Consider the following 12,865-nt stretch of genomic DNA (forward strand, 5'->3'; position numbering starts at 1 on the left):
TCGAGCCGCCGCGCCCGGCCTTATTTTTATTTTTAAAAAAATTCAAACCATGGCAAATAAAACTCACTTCTCCTCCAGTCATCACCTCAACTCTGTCTCTTTTCTCCCTCTCTGGACATTCTTATGCTTTACAGCTGGAATATTTCTTTCTAGTTTTTTCTTCCTTCATTACATGATAGGTCTCCCACTGAAAATATATGACTTTGGTTTCTGGGGCATTTTACATAAATTATGTAATGCTTGACATGTTGGTTACAACTTGCTTTTTTCATCCAAATTGTGTCTTGAGGAACTGGCCAGGTTACTATCTGCCATGCAGCCTCTCTCTTTGCCCTGCCTAGAAGTGGTTCATGGTGCAGATACATCCCAGGTCCCCCACTGATGGGAACTTAGGTTGTTTCCAGTCCCCTACTGATGGACACTTAGGTTGTGTCAGATCCCCTTTTGATGGATACTTGGGTTGTTTCCAGTCCCCTATTGATAGATAGGTGGATTGTTTCCAGTCCCCTATGGATGGACACTTATATTGTTTATAACAATTTTATTGAGATATAATTGACATACCACACACTTCACCCATTTAAAGTGTCCTATTTAGTGGTTTTGAATACATTCACAGAGTTATGCAACCATCACCTCAATCTAAGTTTAGAACTCATTTTCTTTTCTTTTTTTTTTTTTTGAGACGGAGTCTTGCTCTGTCGCCCAGGCTGGAGTGCAGTGGCCGGATCTCAGCTCACTGCAAGCTCCGCCTCTCGGGTTCACGCCATTCTCCTGCCTCAGCCTCCTGAGTAGCTGGGACTACAGGCACCCGCCACCTCGCCCAGCTGGTTTTTTGTATTTTTTAGTAGAGACGGGGTTTCACCGTGTTAGCCAGGATGGTCTCGATCTCCTGACCTCGTGATCTGCCCGTCTCGGCCTCCCAAAGTGCTGGGATTACAGGCTTGAGCCACTGCGCCTGGCCTAGAACTCATTTTCATCACACAAAAATAACATTTTCATCGCAGTCCCCCATTGATGAACACTTAGTTTGCTTCCAGTCCCCATTGATGGATATTTAGGTTGTTTCCAGTCCCCTATTAATGGACACTTAGGTTGTTTCCAGTCCCCCACTAATGGACACGTAGATTGTTTTCAGTCCCCCACTGATGGACACTTAGGTACTTTCAAGTCCCCTTTTGATGGACACTTAGGTTGTTTCCAGTCCCCTACTGATAGACATTTACATTGTTTATATATAACAGCTTTATTGAGATATAATTCATATACCACACACTTCACCCATTTAAAGTGTCCTATTCAGTGGTTTTGAGTACATTCACAGTGTTACACAACCATCACCTCAATCTAAGTTTAAAACATTTTCATCACACAAAAGTAAACCCTATGCCTATTAGCAGTCACTCCCTTTATCCCCTCCCTTCTGCCCCTGGCAACCACAAATTGACTTTCTGTCTCTATTGATTTGCTATTTCTGGACATTTCCTTTAAATGGAGTCACGCAATATTGTTCTTGTGTGTCTGGCTTCTCTTAGAATAATTATTTTAGGTTTCAACCACGTTGTCACATGTTACAGGGCTTTATTCCTTAATAAGGCTGAAGAATATTCCATGGTACAGACATCCCATATTTTGCTCTGCATTCATCAATTGATGTTTCCAGTTTCTTGCTAAATAGCATCTCATACCACTATCCTGCTTACGCTTAAGGCCGTTTCTTTCCAGCAAGGTTGCTGGGTCACAGGAAATGTGCATTTTTAGTTGAGAAAAACACACACTCGCTCTCTGCTCTTGTCTTTCCTCCCACATCCTGATGTCTTTCTGGTGTGAGTGGATGTATTTTGGCCACAGCAATATTTTTCTAAGTGTGTGCTGATTTGTGGCCACAACATCCTCAACCAGATTGCAGGGCTAGTGGGTCCCTTCGCTTAGGGTCACTGGAAGTCCCAGGGGGCTGGGCTGCCCCTAATGGCAGATGCCCTCTGCAGACATTGATGAGTGTGGGGAGATCCCCGCCATCTGTGCCAGTGGTGTCTGCATCAACCAGATGGGGAGCTTCCGCTGCGAGTGCCCCACAGGCTTCAACTACAACAGCATCCTGCTGGCTTGTGAAGGTGCCACCTCTCCCTGTTCCCAGCCCTGGGATCTGGGTGGGATGCATGTCTGCCACTGTGCAATCTGGGCAAGTAACTAAAACTCTGTAAGCTTCCATTTCCGCATGGAAATGGAATAATGGCTAACACCTTTCCAAGGGCCTCCATCTCATATAACCACCCTCACTCCAGCTCTGGCTGCTTCCAGAGAGACCACCTGTTCCGAAGCATTGGACTGGGTTTCAGGCTTGATTCTGTCAGGATAGGCTTCTCTGTCACCCCCACCTCATTTGCTGTATTTGCCCAGATGTCGATGAGTGTGGCAGCAGGGAGAGTCCCTGCCAGCAGAATGCCGACTGCATCAACGTCCCCGGCAGCTACCGCTGCGAGTGCACCCGAGGGTACAAACTGTCGCCAGGCGGGGCTTGTGTGGGTGAGCAGGGTCTCTGGGAGGAGGTGAGGGAGCCGGGCTCTGTTGCCCATGGGGACTTAGATGGGGTATGGCTCTGTCCAGGTCTTTCTCCTTATCTATACTATTAGAGGGATCGGGGATGTATTGAGAGTGTCTGTTAATAGGATGTGATGGAAGTGAGAGCTCAGGTCAATGCTGAGAGCCTGACGCCCCTGGTGGAAGTTTGAGCGGGGAACTTCAAGGCAGGCTCTGGCTTCTCCATTGCAGTAGGGAGAGCTCAGGCAAACACTGTGTGGTAGGGGCCCTGGGGACACCATGCTGTCTGCACCCCCAGGACGGAATGAGTGTCGGGAGATCCCGAATGTCTGTAGCCATGGCGACTGCATGGACACAGAAGGCAGCTACATGTGTCTGTGTCACCGTGGATTCCAGGCCTCTGCAGACCACACCCTGTGCATGGGTGAGACCCTCATCTTTCCCCTCCTTTCAAGTCAGGCTGCCAGGGGTCTACATCTCCCCTGGGATGGAAGTGGTGTTTCTGTCCATCCTAGTTCACAGACAGATCCAAGTTTGGGTCCTGACATTAAGATCTTGGGTAAATGGCTGATGTGCCTCCCTGTGCCTCAATTTTCCCATTTGTAAAATGGGGGTGATAGATCACACCAGGAGTACTTCCCAGCCATCACCCCCAGGGGTCACTGTCCAGTCATCTAGGCAGGGCTGGGTGCAGGGGAGGACCACTAGGTCCAGCTGGCCTCTCACTCCCTAAGTCCCCCAATGCCCTGGGTGAGCTGGGCTGGGCTTTCGAGCTTTGCTTCTGCAGACGTTGATGAGTGTGACCAGCAGCCTTGTGGAAATGGGACCTGCAAGAACATCATCGGCTCCTACAACTGCCTCTGCTTCTCTGGCTTTGTGGTGACACACAATGGGGATTGTGTGGGTGAGTCCGCTCAGTTGGCAGGCTGGCCACAAAGTAGGTTCTCAGAATCTAAGGAAGTAAATCTAGAAATTGACCACAGAAAGATGCCCAGAAAGTCCCCAAATATTTAGAAATTAAATAACATACTCCTAAATAATCCACAAGTCAAATAAATCATAAGGAAAATTAGAAAATATTTTGAAGTAAAAGAAAATGAAAATGAAAGCATAACATATGAAAATACATAGGATGCAGCTAAGGGAGCACTTAGAGGCAAATTCATAGCATTACATCATTATATTAGAAAATATCAGCAACTACCTCATAAGGTAGGTGGAAGGTTAATATACACAGTCTATACATGAGTGCTCAAGTTGAAGCCAATGCTATCAACTCAACTCAGTTGCAGACAGAAGTACGAGGAAGCCTTGATCCCTTCAAGTTTTGTGGGTGACCCAGCCTGCCTATCTCCCCTCTACAGATTTTGACGAGTGTACTACCCTGGTGGGGCAGGTGTGCCGATTTGGCCATTGCCTCAACACAGCTGGTTCCTTCCACTGCCTCTGCCAGGATGGCTTTGAGCTCACAACTGATGGGAAGGATTGTGTGGGTGAGTCTGCCTATGGTGCTTGCAGGCATCTCAACCAGCCCGTGCTCCATGTACACCACAGTTTGGTACTTCTGGGTGAGCATAGATCCATTTACTACCCAAGCATTTATTTTAAGGTTTAAAAAAATAATACCCAGCACATTGGGAGGCTGAGGTGGAAGGATTGCTTGAGGCCAGGAGTTTGAGACTAGCCTGGGCAACATAGTGAGCCCTCGTCTCTACAAAGAAATTAAAATTAGCCAGGAGTGGTGGCTACTGCCTGTAGTCTTAGCTACTCAGGAGGCTGGGGCAGGAGAATCACTTGAGCCCAGGAGTTTGAGGCTGCAGTGAGCTATGGTCACACCACTGCACTCCAGCCTGGGCAACAGGGAAAGATCCTATCTCAAAATAAATAAATTAATTAAATAATTATAAAACCAGTACATCAAACCTATGTTTTTATGTATGGGATTTGAGGTGTAGGGTGAGGCTGTCTTGAAAATGTAAGTTTCCAGAAGCAAAGAATAGTAGACGTGCTAAATGGATACCATGGAAGGAATCTGCTGGTGGTGCCAGATTAGGAATCTTGCTACCTCTTCCCACTGGACACCATCTGGCCCCACCTATAACCCCACGAGAGTCAGATAATCCTTCCCCAGCTGTCCCTGTGGTCCTGAGTCTCAGCCCTTGCCCTGGAGCCAGAATTACCACTGTGAGGGCTTGTCCTGGGGCCCTCGGTGATCACACAGTAAATGTAGGTGTGGGTCCCAGTCCCAAGTGAGCCCCCTGCATCCTGGCTGGCACAAGGACCCTTCTTTCTTCTTTTCACAGACACCAATGAGTGCCTCAGCCTCGCGGGAACCTGCCTACCAGGCACCTGCCAGAACCTCGAGGGCTCCTTCCGTTGCATCTGTCCCCCTGGCTTCCAGGTGCAGAGTGACCACTGCATTGGTGAGTGTCCAGCCCCAACTCCCATTTTTGGGACCAGGGAGTGCCTCTCTTTCTCCATCCATAAAATGGGAATACCAGCTAGGGTTGTGATGAAGGTGGAGATGTACTTAACGCAGAGTCAAACACAGCTTCATAAACTATTATTGTCATTCTGATTGTTTCTGAACTTTACGCTCAGGATTTTGTCTCTGGTGCCCACAGGCTTCCTCGTGAATCCTATAAATTGACATGGGTGTGGGGGTCTCACCGTTTCTCAGTGCACCCAAATGTAGAGCTCCTCACTTGCTAACTGGTGATCAAGGACCAGTCTGGCCCAAGCTTCACTGTTGTAATCACCTATAGAGATGATTTCATGCAGTCTGGACTAACCAGTCTGGCCTGATCTCCTTTGGTCCATTTATCCACTTGGGCTAGCCCCAGAGAGTGTGGGCTAACCTGGACCAACCTGGGATGAGCAGATGAGCTACCTTGTTCACTGTAATCTAACCTGGACCAGTCTGGCCTGAGCAGATAGGCTAGCCTGGGCTAACCTGAACCAGTCTGGCCTGAACTTCTCTGATCTGGGCTTCCATCTGGGCTAGCCTTGTATAATCTGACCCAGTCTGGCCTGGTCTCTTCTAATCTATTCTTTTTTTTTTTTTTTTTTGAGACAGAGTCTCACTCTCAGCTCACCGCTGTAACCTCCACCTCCCGGGTGCAAGCGATTCTCCTGCCTCAGCCTCCCGAGTAGCTGGGATTACAGGCGCTCATCACCACACCTGGCTAATTTTTGTATTTTTAGTAGAAACGAGGTTTCATCATGATGGCCAGGCTGGTCTCAAACTCCTGACCTCAAGCGATCCTCCCACCTTAACCTCCCAAAGTGCTGGGAATACAGGCATGAGTCACCACGCCCAGCCTATTCTGATCTATTCTATTTGGGCTAGCTTAATACAACATGAGCTAACCCCATCCAGTGTAGGGTAAATACATCCAGTCTCAGTTAGCTTTGTGCAATTTTATTTTTTTTTAAGGTTTTAAAATTTTTTTCTATTTTTTCTTATTTTAATCTCAACAGTTATGGGGGAACAGGTGGCTTTTGCTTACATGGATAAGTTCTTCAGTGGTGATTTCTGAGATTTTGGTGCACCTGTCATCTGAGTAGTATACAATGTACCCAGTATGTAGTCTTTTATCCCTCACCCCCCTCCCATCTTTCCCTGGAAGTCCCCAAAGTCCTTTATGTCATTATTATGCCTTTGCATCCTCATAGATTAGCTCCCACTTGTAAGTGAGAACATACGCTATTTGATTTTCCATTCCTGAGTTACTTCACTTAGAATAATGGCCTCTAGCCCCATCCAAGTTACTGCAAAGGACATTATTTTGTCTTTTTTTTTTTTTTTTTTTGATGGAGTCTCGCTCTGTCACCCAGGCTGGAGTGCAGTGGCACGATCTCTGCTCACTGCAATATCCACCTCCCGGGTTCAAGCGATTCTTCTGCCTCATCCTCCTGGTAGCTGGGATTACAGGTGCACACCACCACAACGCCCGGCTAAATTTGGCATTTTCAGTAGAAACGGGGGTTTCGCCATGTTGGCCAGGCTGGTCTCCAGCTCCTGAACTCAAGTGATCCACCGACCTTGGCCTCCCAAAGTGCTGGGATTACAGGTGTGAGCCACTGCGCCTATTTTGTTCCGTTTTGTGGCTGAGTAGTATTCCACGGTGTATGACATACCACATTTTCTTTATCTACTCATTGGTTGATGGGCATTTATAAACATGATGGTTCCATATTTCTGCGATTGTGAATTGTGTTGCTATAAACATGCATGTGAATGTGTCCATTTCATATAATGACTTACTTTCCTTTGGGTAGATACCCAGTAGTAGGATTGCTGGATTGAATGGTAGTTCTACTTTTAGTTCTTTAAGGAATCTCCACGCTGTTTTCCATAGAGGCTGTACTATGTGCAGTTTCAGTCTCTAATCATGAACTCTTCCTGACCATGACCTTTACTCTGGAGACACCTTCCGGGAAGGACCTACGTGCACACACAATGCTCACCTCGCGCTACAGCTCATACTGAGCTCTCAGGACCCCAGCCCCGCTGCAGCCCCTGGCTGGACCTGCACTCCATCTGCCCCTCCTCACAGCTGGGTCCTCTCCCCACTGGTGGAGATCCTGCTTGCCCCCCACCCAGCTCATGTCCCCGCCCTTCCAGACATCGACGAGTGCTCAGATGAGCCCAACCTCTGCCTCTTTGGCACCTGTAGCAACAGCCCTGGGAGCTTCCAGTGCCTCTGCCCACCTGGCTTTGTCCTCTCTGACAATGAGCACCGTTGCTTTGGTGAGTCTGCACAGGCCTTAGGGAAGAGAGTGGGAAGTGGGGCGGGGAAGGGTCAGATTGCCCGGAAAAGAGGGCTGTGGTTTCTTGTATGACCCTACGGGAGCTTTGACCAGGCAGAGGTGTCTCTCTGCATTAGCAGGGTTATCCTAGTGCCAGCAACCTCTTGGCTATAGAGGTCATGTCTACAGAGGGCTAACCTGGTCCATTTTGAGCTAGCCTGTGTGTGCTTCATTTAGGTTTTCCTTGTATTGGTCACATGACTGTAGGCTGTCAATGGGCTGGTTTTGTCCAGTTTGAGCTAGCCTAGACTACTCTGGGCTGGCTCCATTTCAGCTGGGCTAGCCTCATCTACTGTGGGCTAACCTCACCCAGCTTGAGCCAGCCTGTTCTCTCACAGGTCAGGGGCAATAAGGGTGAGAGCCGAGCCTGCAGTGCACCTCAACGAATAATTGCTGCTCTAGGAGGCTGGGACCCCAGTCTGCTGGTGAGGACTTGATAGGCGTCCAGAGCCGAGGATTTGGGTTTTGGAGTCTGAATTCCAGGTTCCTCGGGCTTTCTGGAATCAGTCATTTTGCCTCTCCAGGAAGGGGTTTTTGATCCAAGAGTAACCACCGAGTTTGATCTTTCTTCCTGGCATGAGAACACCCCAAAGCAATAAAGTGGGGTGTGATTCTAGCTGTCCCCTCAAAACCCCAGGGCAGGTTGCGGTCGGTGGCTCTTGCCTGTAATACCAGCACTTTGGGAGGCTGAGGTAGGCTGATCACCTGAGGTCAGGAGTTTGAGACCAGCCTGGCCAATGTGGTGAAACACTGTCTCTACTAAAAATACAAAAATTAGCTGGGTGTGGTGGCACATGCCTGTAATCCCAGCTACTTGGGAGGCTGAGGCAGGAGAATCAATTGAACCTGGGAGGTAGAGGTTGCAGTGAGCCAAGATCATACAACTGCACTCCAGCCTGGGCAACAGAGCAAGACTCCATCTGAAAAAAACAAAAAACCACCACCAACACCAACAATGAAAAACCCAGGGCAGATCCTCATTGGCCCAGAGTAGGTCACATGTCCATCCTCAAACCAATCACCATGACCAGGGGCGTGGCATGTTCTGATTGGCCACTGGCAGGATCAGCACAACCTATTCACCAGGACTGGGGTGCGAGAGGTCAGAGAGGCAGGTGGGCACTGCCAGTGGCCCTCAATCAGGGTAATGGAGCCCCCATCCCACAGACACAAGGAAGAGTTTCTGCTTCACCCGTTTTGAGGCTGGGAAGTGCTCGGTGCCCAAAGCTTTCAATACCACCAAGACCCGCTGTTGCTGCAGTAAGAGGCCTGGGGAGGGTTGGGGAGACCCCTGTGAGCTGTGTCCCCAGGAAGGCAGTGGTGAGTGCCCACCCCTGTCCAGCCTCCCCTGTCATGATGCGCCCTCACCTTCCTCTCTCATTCTTCCCTCATCCTTCCCTGCACACACCTGGGGGCTGCACCTGGGCCCTGACTCTGACTCCCCTCCCCCTCTCTGTCCAGCTGCCTTTCAGGAGCTCTGCCCCTTTGGCCACGGGGCAGTCCCAGGCCCGGATGACTCCCGAGAAGGTGAGCCCCTCACCCACGTGCTCAGAGCCCCTTCTGGGCCACCCAGATCCATCTCCGCACTGCCTAGGTCTCTGAGTCTCAGGCTCCCACTGAGAGCCCGAGTGGCCCTGGACCCTCCCAGCCTGGGGCTTGGGCTCTCATCCCCTTGGGGCCTTGAGTGTGGCCAGGGCTCTGGGGATTGCATGGTGACAGGAGCCATGTCTGCAACACCTGCCATCCGCAGACGTGAACGAGTGTGCAGAGAACCCTGGCGTCTGCACTAACGGCATCTGTGTCAACACCGATGGATCCTTCCGCTGTGAGTGTCCCCTTGGCTACAGCCTGGACTTCACCGGCATCAACTGTGTGGGTGAGTGGCCAGCCCTGCTCCAGCCCTGTCCCAGGCCCCTCCCAGGACAGGAAGGAACAGAGCAGGGCAGGGAAGACACTCCCAGGCAGTGGGCGAGATCCTGTCCTTACCCACTGCCTCTCTCCCCCATTCGCTTTTCCTCCCTCTGTACTTCACTCACTCATTCATTCACTTACTCACTCATTTTCTTGCTCATTCATTCACTCACTCACTTATTCATTTACTCACTCACTTATTCATTTACTGACTCATTCATTCACTGACTCATTTATTCATTCACTTGCTCACTCATTCACTTCTCCATTTTCTCATTCACTTCTTCGTTTTCTCATTCATTCACTCATTTATTCACTCACTCTATCTACTCCCTCATTCATATACCAATTCACTCACTCATTCACTCCTTTGCTCACTCATTCCTTCACTTGTTCATTCATTCACTTGTTAATTCACTAACTCCCTCATTCATTCACACCTCATTCATTCACTTGCTCATTCATTTATTCATTTACTCACTTATTCACTCATTCACTCATTTGCTCCCTCACTTATTCACTTGCTAATTCACTCACTCATTCACTCCTTTGCTCACTCATTTCTTCACTTGTTTATTCATTCACTTGTTCATTCAATCACTCCCTCATTCATTCACACCTCATTTAGTCACTGGCTCATTCATTCACTCACTCATTCATTCACTCATTCACTCGTTTGCTCCCTCGTTTATTCATTTGCTTATTTGTTCACTCATTCATTCATTCCTTCATTTGTCTCCTTGCTCATTCACCCATCCAATCACTCATTTATTCACTTACTCGTTCCTTTGTTCATTCATTCATGCTTTCACTCACCTATTCACTCATTCGTTTCCTCATTTGCCCCCTTGTTCGTTCATTCACTTCCTTGCTGATTCCTCCATTCACTCACTCACTAATTCACCCACCCATTGACCCCTTTACTCACTCATTCCCTTATTCATTTAACCGTTCATTCACTTATTCATTTATATGTTTTATAGAGATGAAGTTTTGCTATGTTACCCAGGCTCTGTTCGAACTCCTGGACTCGAGACCCTCTTGCCTCCGTTTCAGTTACTGGTTTAATCGCTCCTTCATTCACTGGTTCATTCATTCACTTATTGTTCATTCACTCACTCCCTTGCTCACTCATGCATTCCTTCACCTGCCCACTTGCTCACACATTCACTCATTCATTCACTAAACACATACCACTTGCCTGCCCCATAGCCAGACTAGACGTGCATTCGATCTGGCTCCATCCGAACTGTGGTGGTCAACAGGCAGGCAGATGGGATGCTATTGAGGATGGGGGACCCTCTGCAGGCATTGACCACCCCCTTACTCCCACCCAGACACAGACGAGTGCTCTGTCGGCCACCCCTGTGGGCAGGGCACATGCACCAACGTCATCGGAGGCTTCGAATGTGCCTGTGCTGACGGCTTTGAGCCTGGCCCCATGATGACCTGTGAGGGTACGACTCTGCTTGCCCAGGACCTGGGCCGTGTGACGGAGATGCCTGGGGGAGGGAGTGGAGGTCCTACCCACAGCCCCCCCAACAGCTGGCACCTCCACTGGCCTCCCCAGACATCGACGAATGCTCCCTGAACCCGCTGCTCTGTGCCTTCCGCTGCCACAATACCGAGGGCTCCTACCTGTGCACCTGCCCAGCCGGCTACACCCTGCGGGAGGATGGGGCCATGTGTCGAGGTAGGCCTGACCAACATGGTGAAACCCTGTCTCTACTGAAGATACAAAATCAGCTGGGTGTGGTGGCGCACGCTTGTAATCCCAGCTACTTGGAAGGCTGAGAGACAGGAGAATCATTTGAACCTGGGAGTCGGAGGTTGCAGTGAGCTGAGATCATGCCACTGCACTCCAGCCTGGACGACAAGAACAAAACTCCGTCTCAAAAAAAAAAAAAAAAGAAGAAGAAGAAGAATCCTGCAATGCACACAGAACAGCTACCCACCACACAGAACTTTCCTATCCCAAATTTCATAGTGTCAAGGGTGGGAGACCCTGGTCTGGGACTCAGTGTCTCTGGGGCTGTTTCAGGGTCAGTGTTCCAGGGGCCAGGAGCAGACTCACAGACCCTGACGTGGGCAGGGGATGCAAGCTTTGTGGGACAATTCCTGATTCCCTTAGCTTCTTGGAAGCTGGGGCTGGGCCGGAGCTGGGGGCTCCCTTCCTAGGAGGGATGGACACCTGACAGGGCCTGCAGGGAATTTACTCAGGTCCCACCAGGGCTAACATAGGGTGGAATCCAGGTCCCCACAGCCATGGGGTGCCTGGCCTTGGCTGACCATCTGTCCCCGGTCATCCGAAGATGTGGACGAGTGTGCAGATGGTCAGCAGGACTGCCACGCCCGGGGCATGGAGTGCAAGAACCTCATCGGTACCTTCGTGTGCGTCTGTCCCCCAGGCATGCGGCCCCTGCCTGGCTCCGGGGAGGGCTGCACAGGTATGGGGGTACTGGAGCTTCAGGGGTGCAGGGAACCCTTTGTGGAAGCAAGAGGGTCAGACAAGGCACAGTGGCTCATAACTGTCATCCCAGCACTTTGGGAGGCTGAGGCGAGAGGATCGCTTGAGCCCAGGAATTTGAGGTTGCAATGAGTTAGGACAGTGCCACTGCACTCCAGCCTGGGCAACAGAGTGAGACCCCATCTCCAAAAACAATAAAAGTAAAAATAAGGCCTGGCACGGTGGCTCACGCCTGTAATCCTAGCACTTTGGGAAACCAAGGCGGGTAGATCACCTGAGATCAGGAGTTTAAGACCAGGCTGGCCAACATGACAAAACCCCGTCTCTACTAAAAATTAAAAAAAATAATAAATTTTTAAAAATTAGCTGGGCAAGGTGGCGGGCATCTGTAATCCCAGCTACTTGGGAAACTGAGACAGAAGAATTGCTTGAACCCAGGAGGCGAAGGTTGCAGTGACCTGAGATGATGCCATTGCATTCCAACCTGGGTGACAGAGTGAGACTGTCTCAAAATAGAAAATAATACAAATAAAAATAAATTAATAAAATTAAATTAAAATAAAAATAAGCAAGAGGGCCTGGGCAGACCCAAAGGGACCCTTTGGGGCTGTGGAGGAGGCAGGTTGCCTGTGGCCTACCCCACACCCTGGTCCGCCTCATCCCTCCCATCTCAGATGACGATGAATGCCGCGCTCAGCCTGACCTCTGTGTCAATGGCCGCTGCGTCAACACCGAGGGCAGCTTCCGGTGCGACTGTGATGAGGGCTTCCAGCCCAGCCCCACCCGTACTGAGTGCCACGGTGAGTGTGGCTGGCCATGCACAGTGGATGCCCCTACCTACCACGTGGCACCCACTGCCTGCCCCCCCACTGCCTGTCCCTCCCACTGCCTGTCTCTCCACTGCCTGTCCCCCATTTCCTGTCCCTCCCACTACCTTGCCCTCCCACTGCCTGTCCCCCTCACTGCCTGTCCCTCCCACTGCCTGTCCACCCCCACTACCTGGCCCTCCCACTGCCTGCCCCCCCACTGCCTGTCCCCCCTACTGCCTGTTCCCCCCAGTGCCTGTGCCTCCCACTGTCAGTCCCTCCCACTGCCTGTCTCCTCTACTGCCTGTCCCTGCCACTGCCTGTCCCT

General features: G+C 50.2%; 1 protein-coding gene across 1 annotated transcript in view; it reads left to right on the top strand.

The window, feature by feature from the left end:
* Window positions 1–12,865, top strand: part of FBN3 (fibrillin 3) — a 97,825-nt gene that overhangs the window by 63,772 nt on the left and 21,188 nt on the right. Inside the window, exons 39-52 of the mRNA XM_011982052.1 lie at window positions 1,989–2,114; window positions 2,401–2,526; window positions 2,840–2,965; window positions 3,329–3,445; window positions 3,906–4,034; window positions 4,845–4,964; window positions 7,169–7,294; window positions 8,521–8,673; window positions 8,815–8,880; window positions 9,104–9,229; window positions 10,602–10,721; window positions 10,835–10,957; window positions 11,577–11,711; window positions 12,406–12,531. Of these exons, the coding sequence (XP_011837442.1) occupies window positions 1,989–2,114; window positions 2,401–2,526; window positions 2,840–2,965; window positions 3,329–3,445; window positions 3,906–4,034; window positions 4,845–4,964; window positions 7,169–7,294; window positions 8,521–8,673; window positions 8,815–8,880; window positions 9,104–9,229; window positions 10,602–10,721; window positions 10,835–10,957; window positions 11,577–11,711; window positions 12,406–12,531 (1,719 nt within the window). The remainder of the gene's footprint in view (window positions 1–1,988; window positions 2,115–2,400; window positions 2,527–2,839; window positions 2,966–3,328; window positions 3,446–3,905; window positions 4,035–4,844; window positions 4,965–7,168; window positions 7,295–8,520; window positions 8,674–8,814; window positions 8,881–9,103; window positions 9,230–10,601; window positions 10,722–10,834; window positions 10,958–11,576; window positions 11,712–12,405; window positions 12,532–12,865) is intronic.

Source organism: Mandrillus leucophaeus, unplaced genomic scaffold (genome assembly GCF_000951045.1).
Source record: "Mandrillus leucophaeus isolate KB7577 unplaced genomic scaffold, Mleu.le_1.0 Scaffold234, whole genome shotgun sequence".
Taxonomy (NCBI): domain Eukaryota; kingdom Metazoa; phylum Chordata; class Mammalia; order Primates; family Cercopithecidae; genus Mandrillus; species Mandrillus leucophaeus.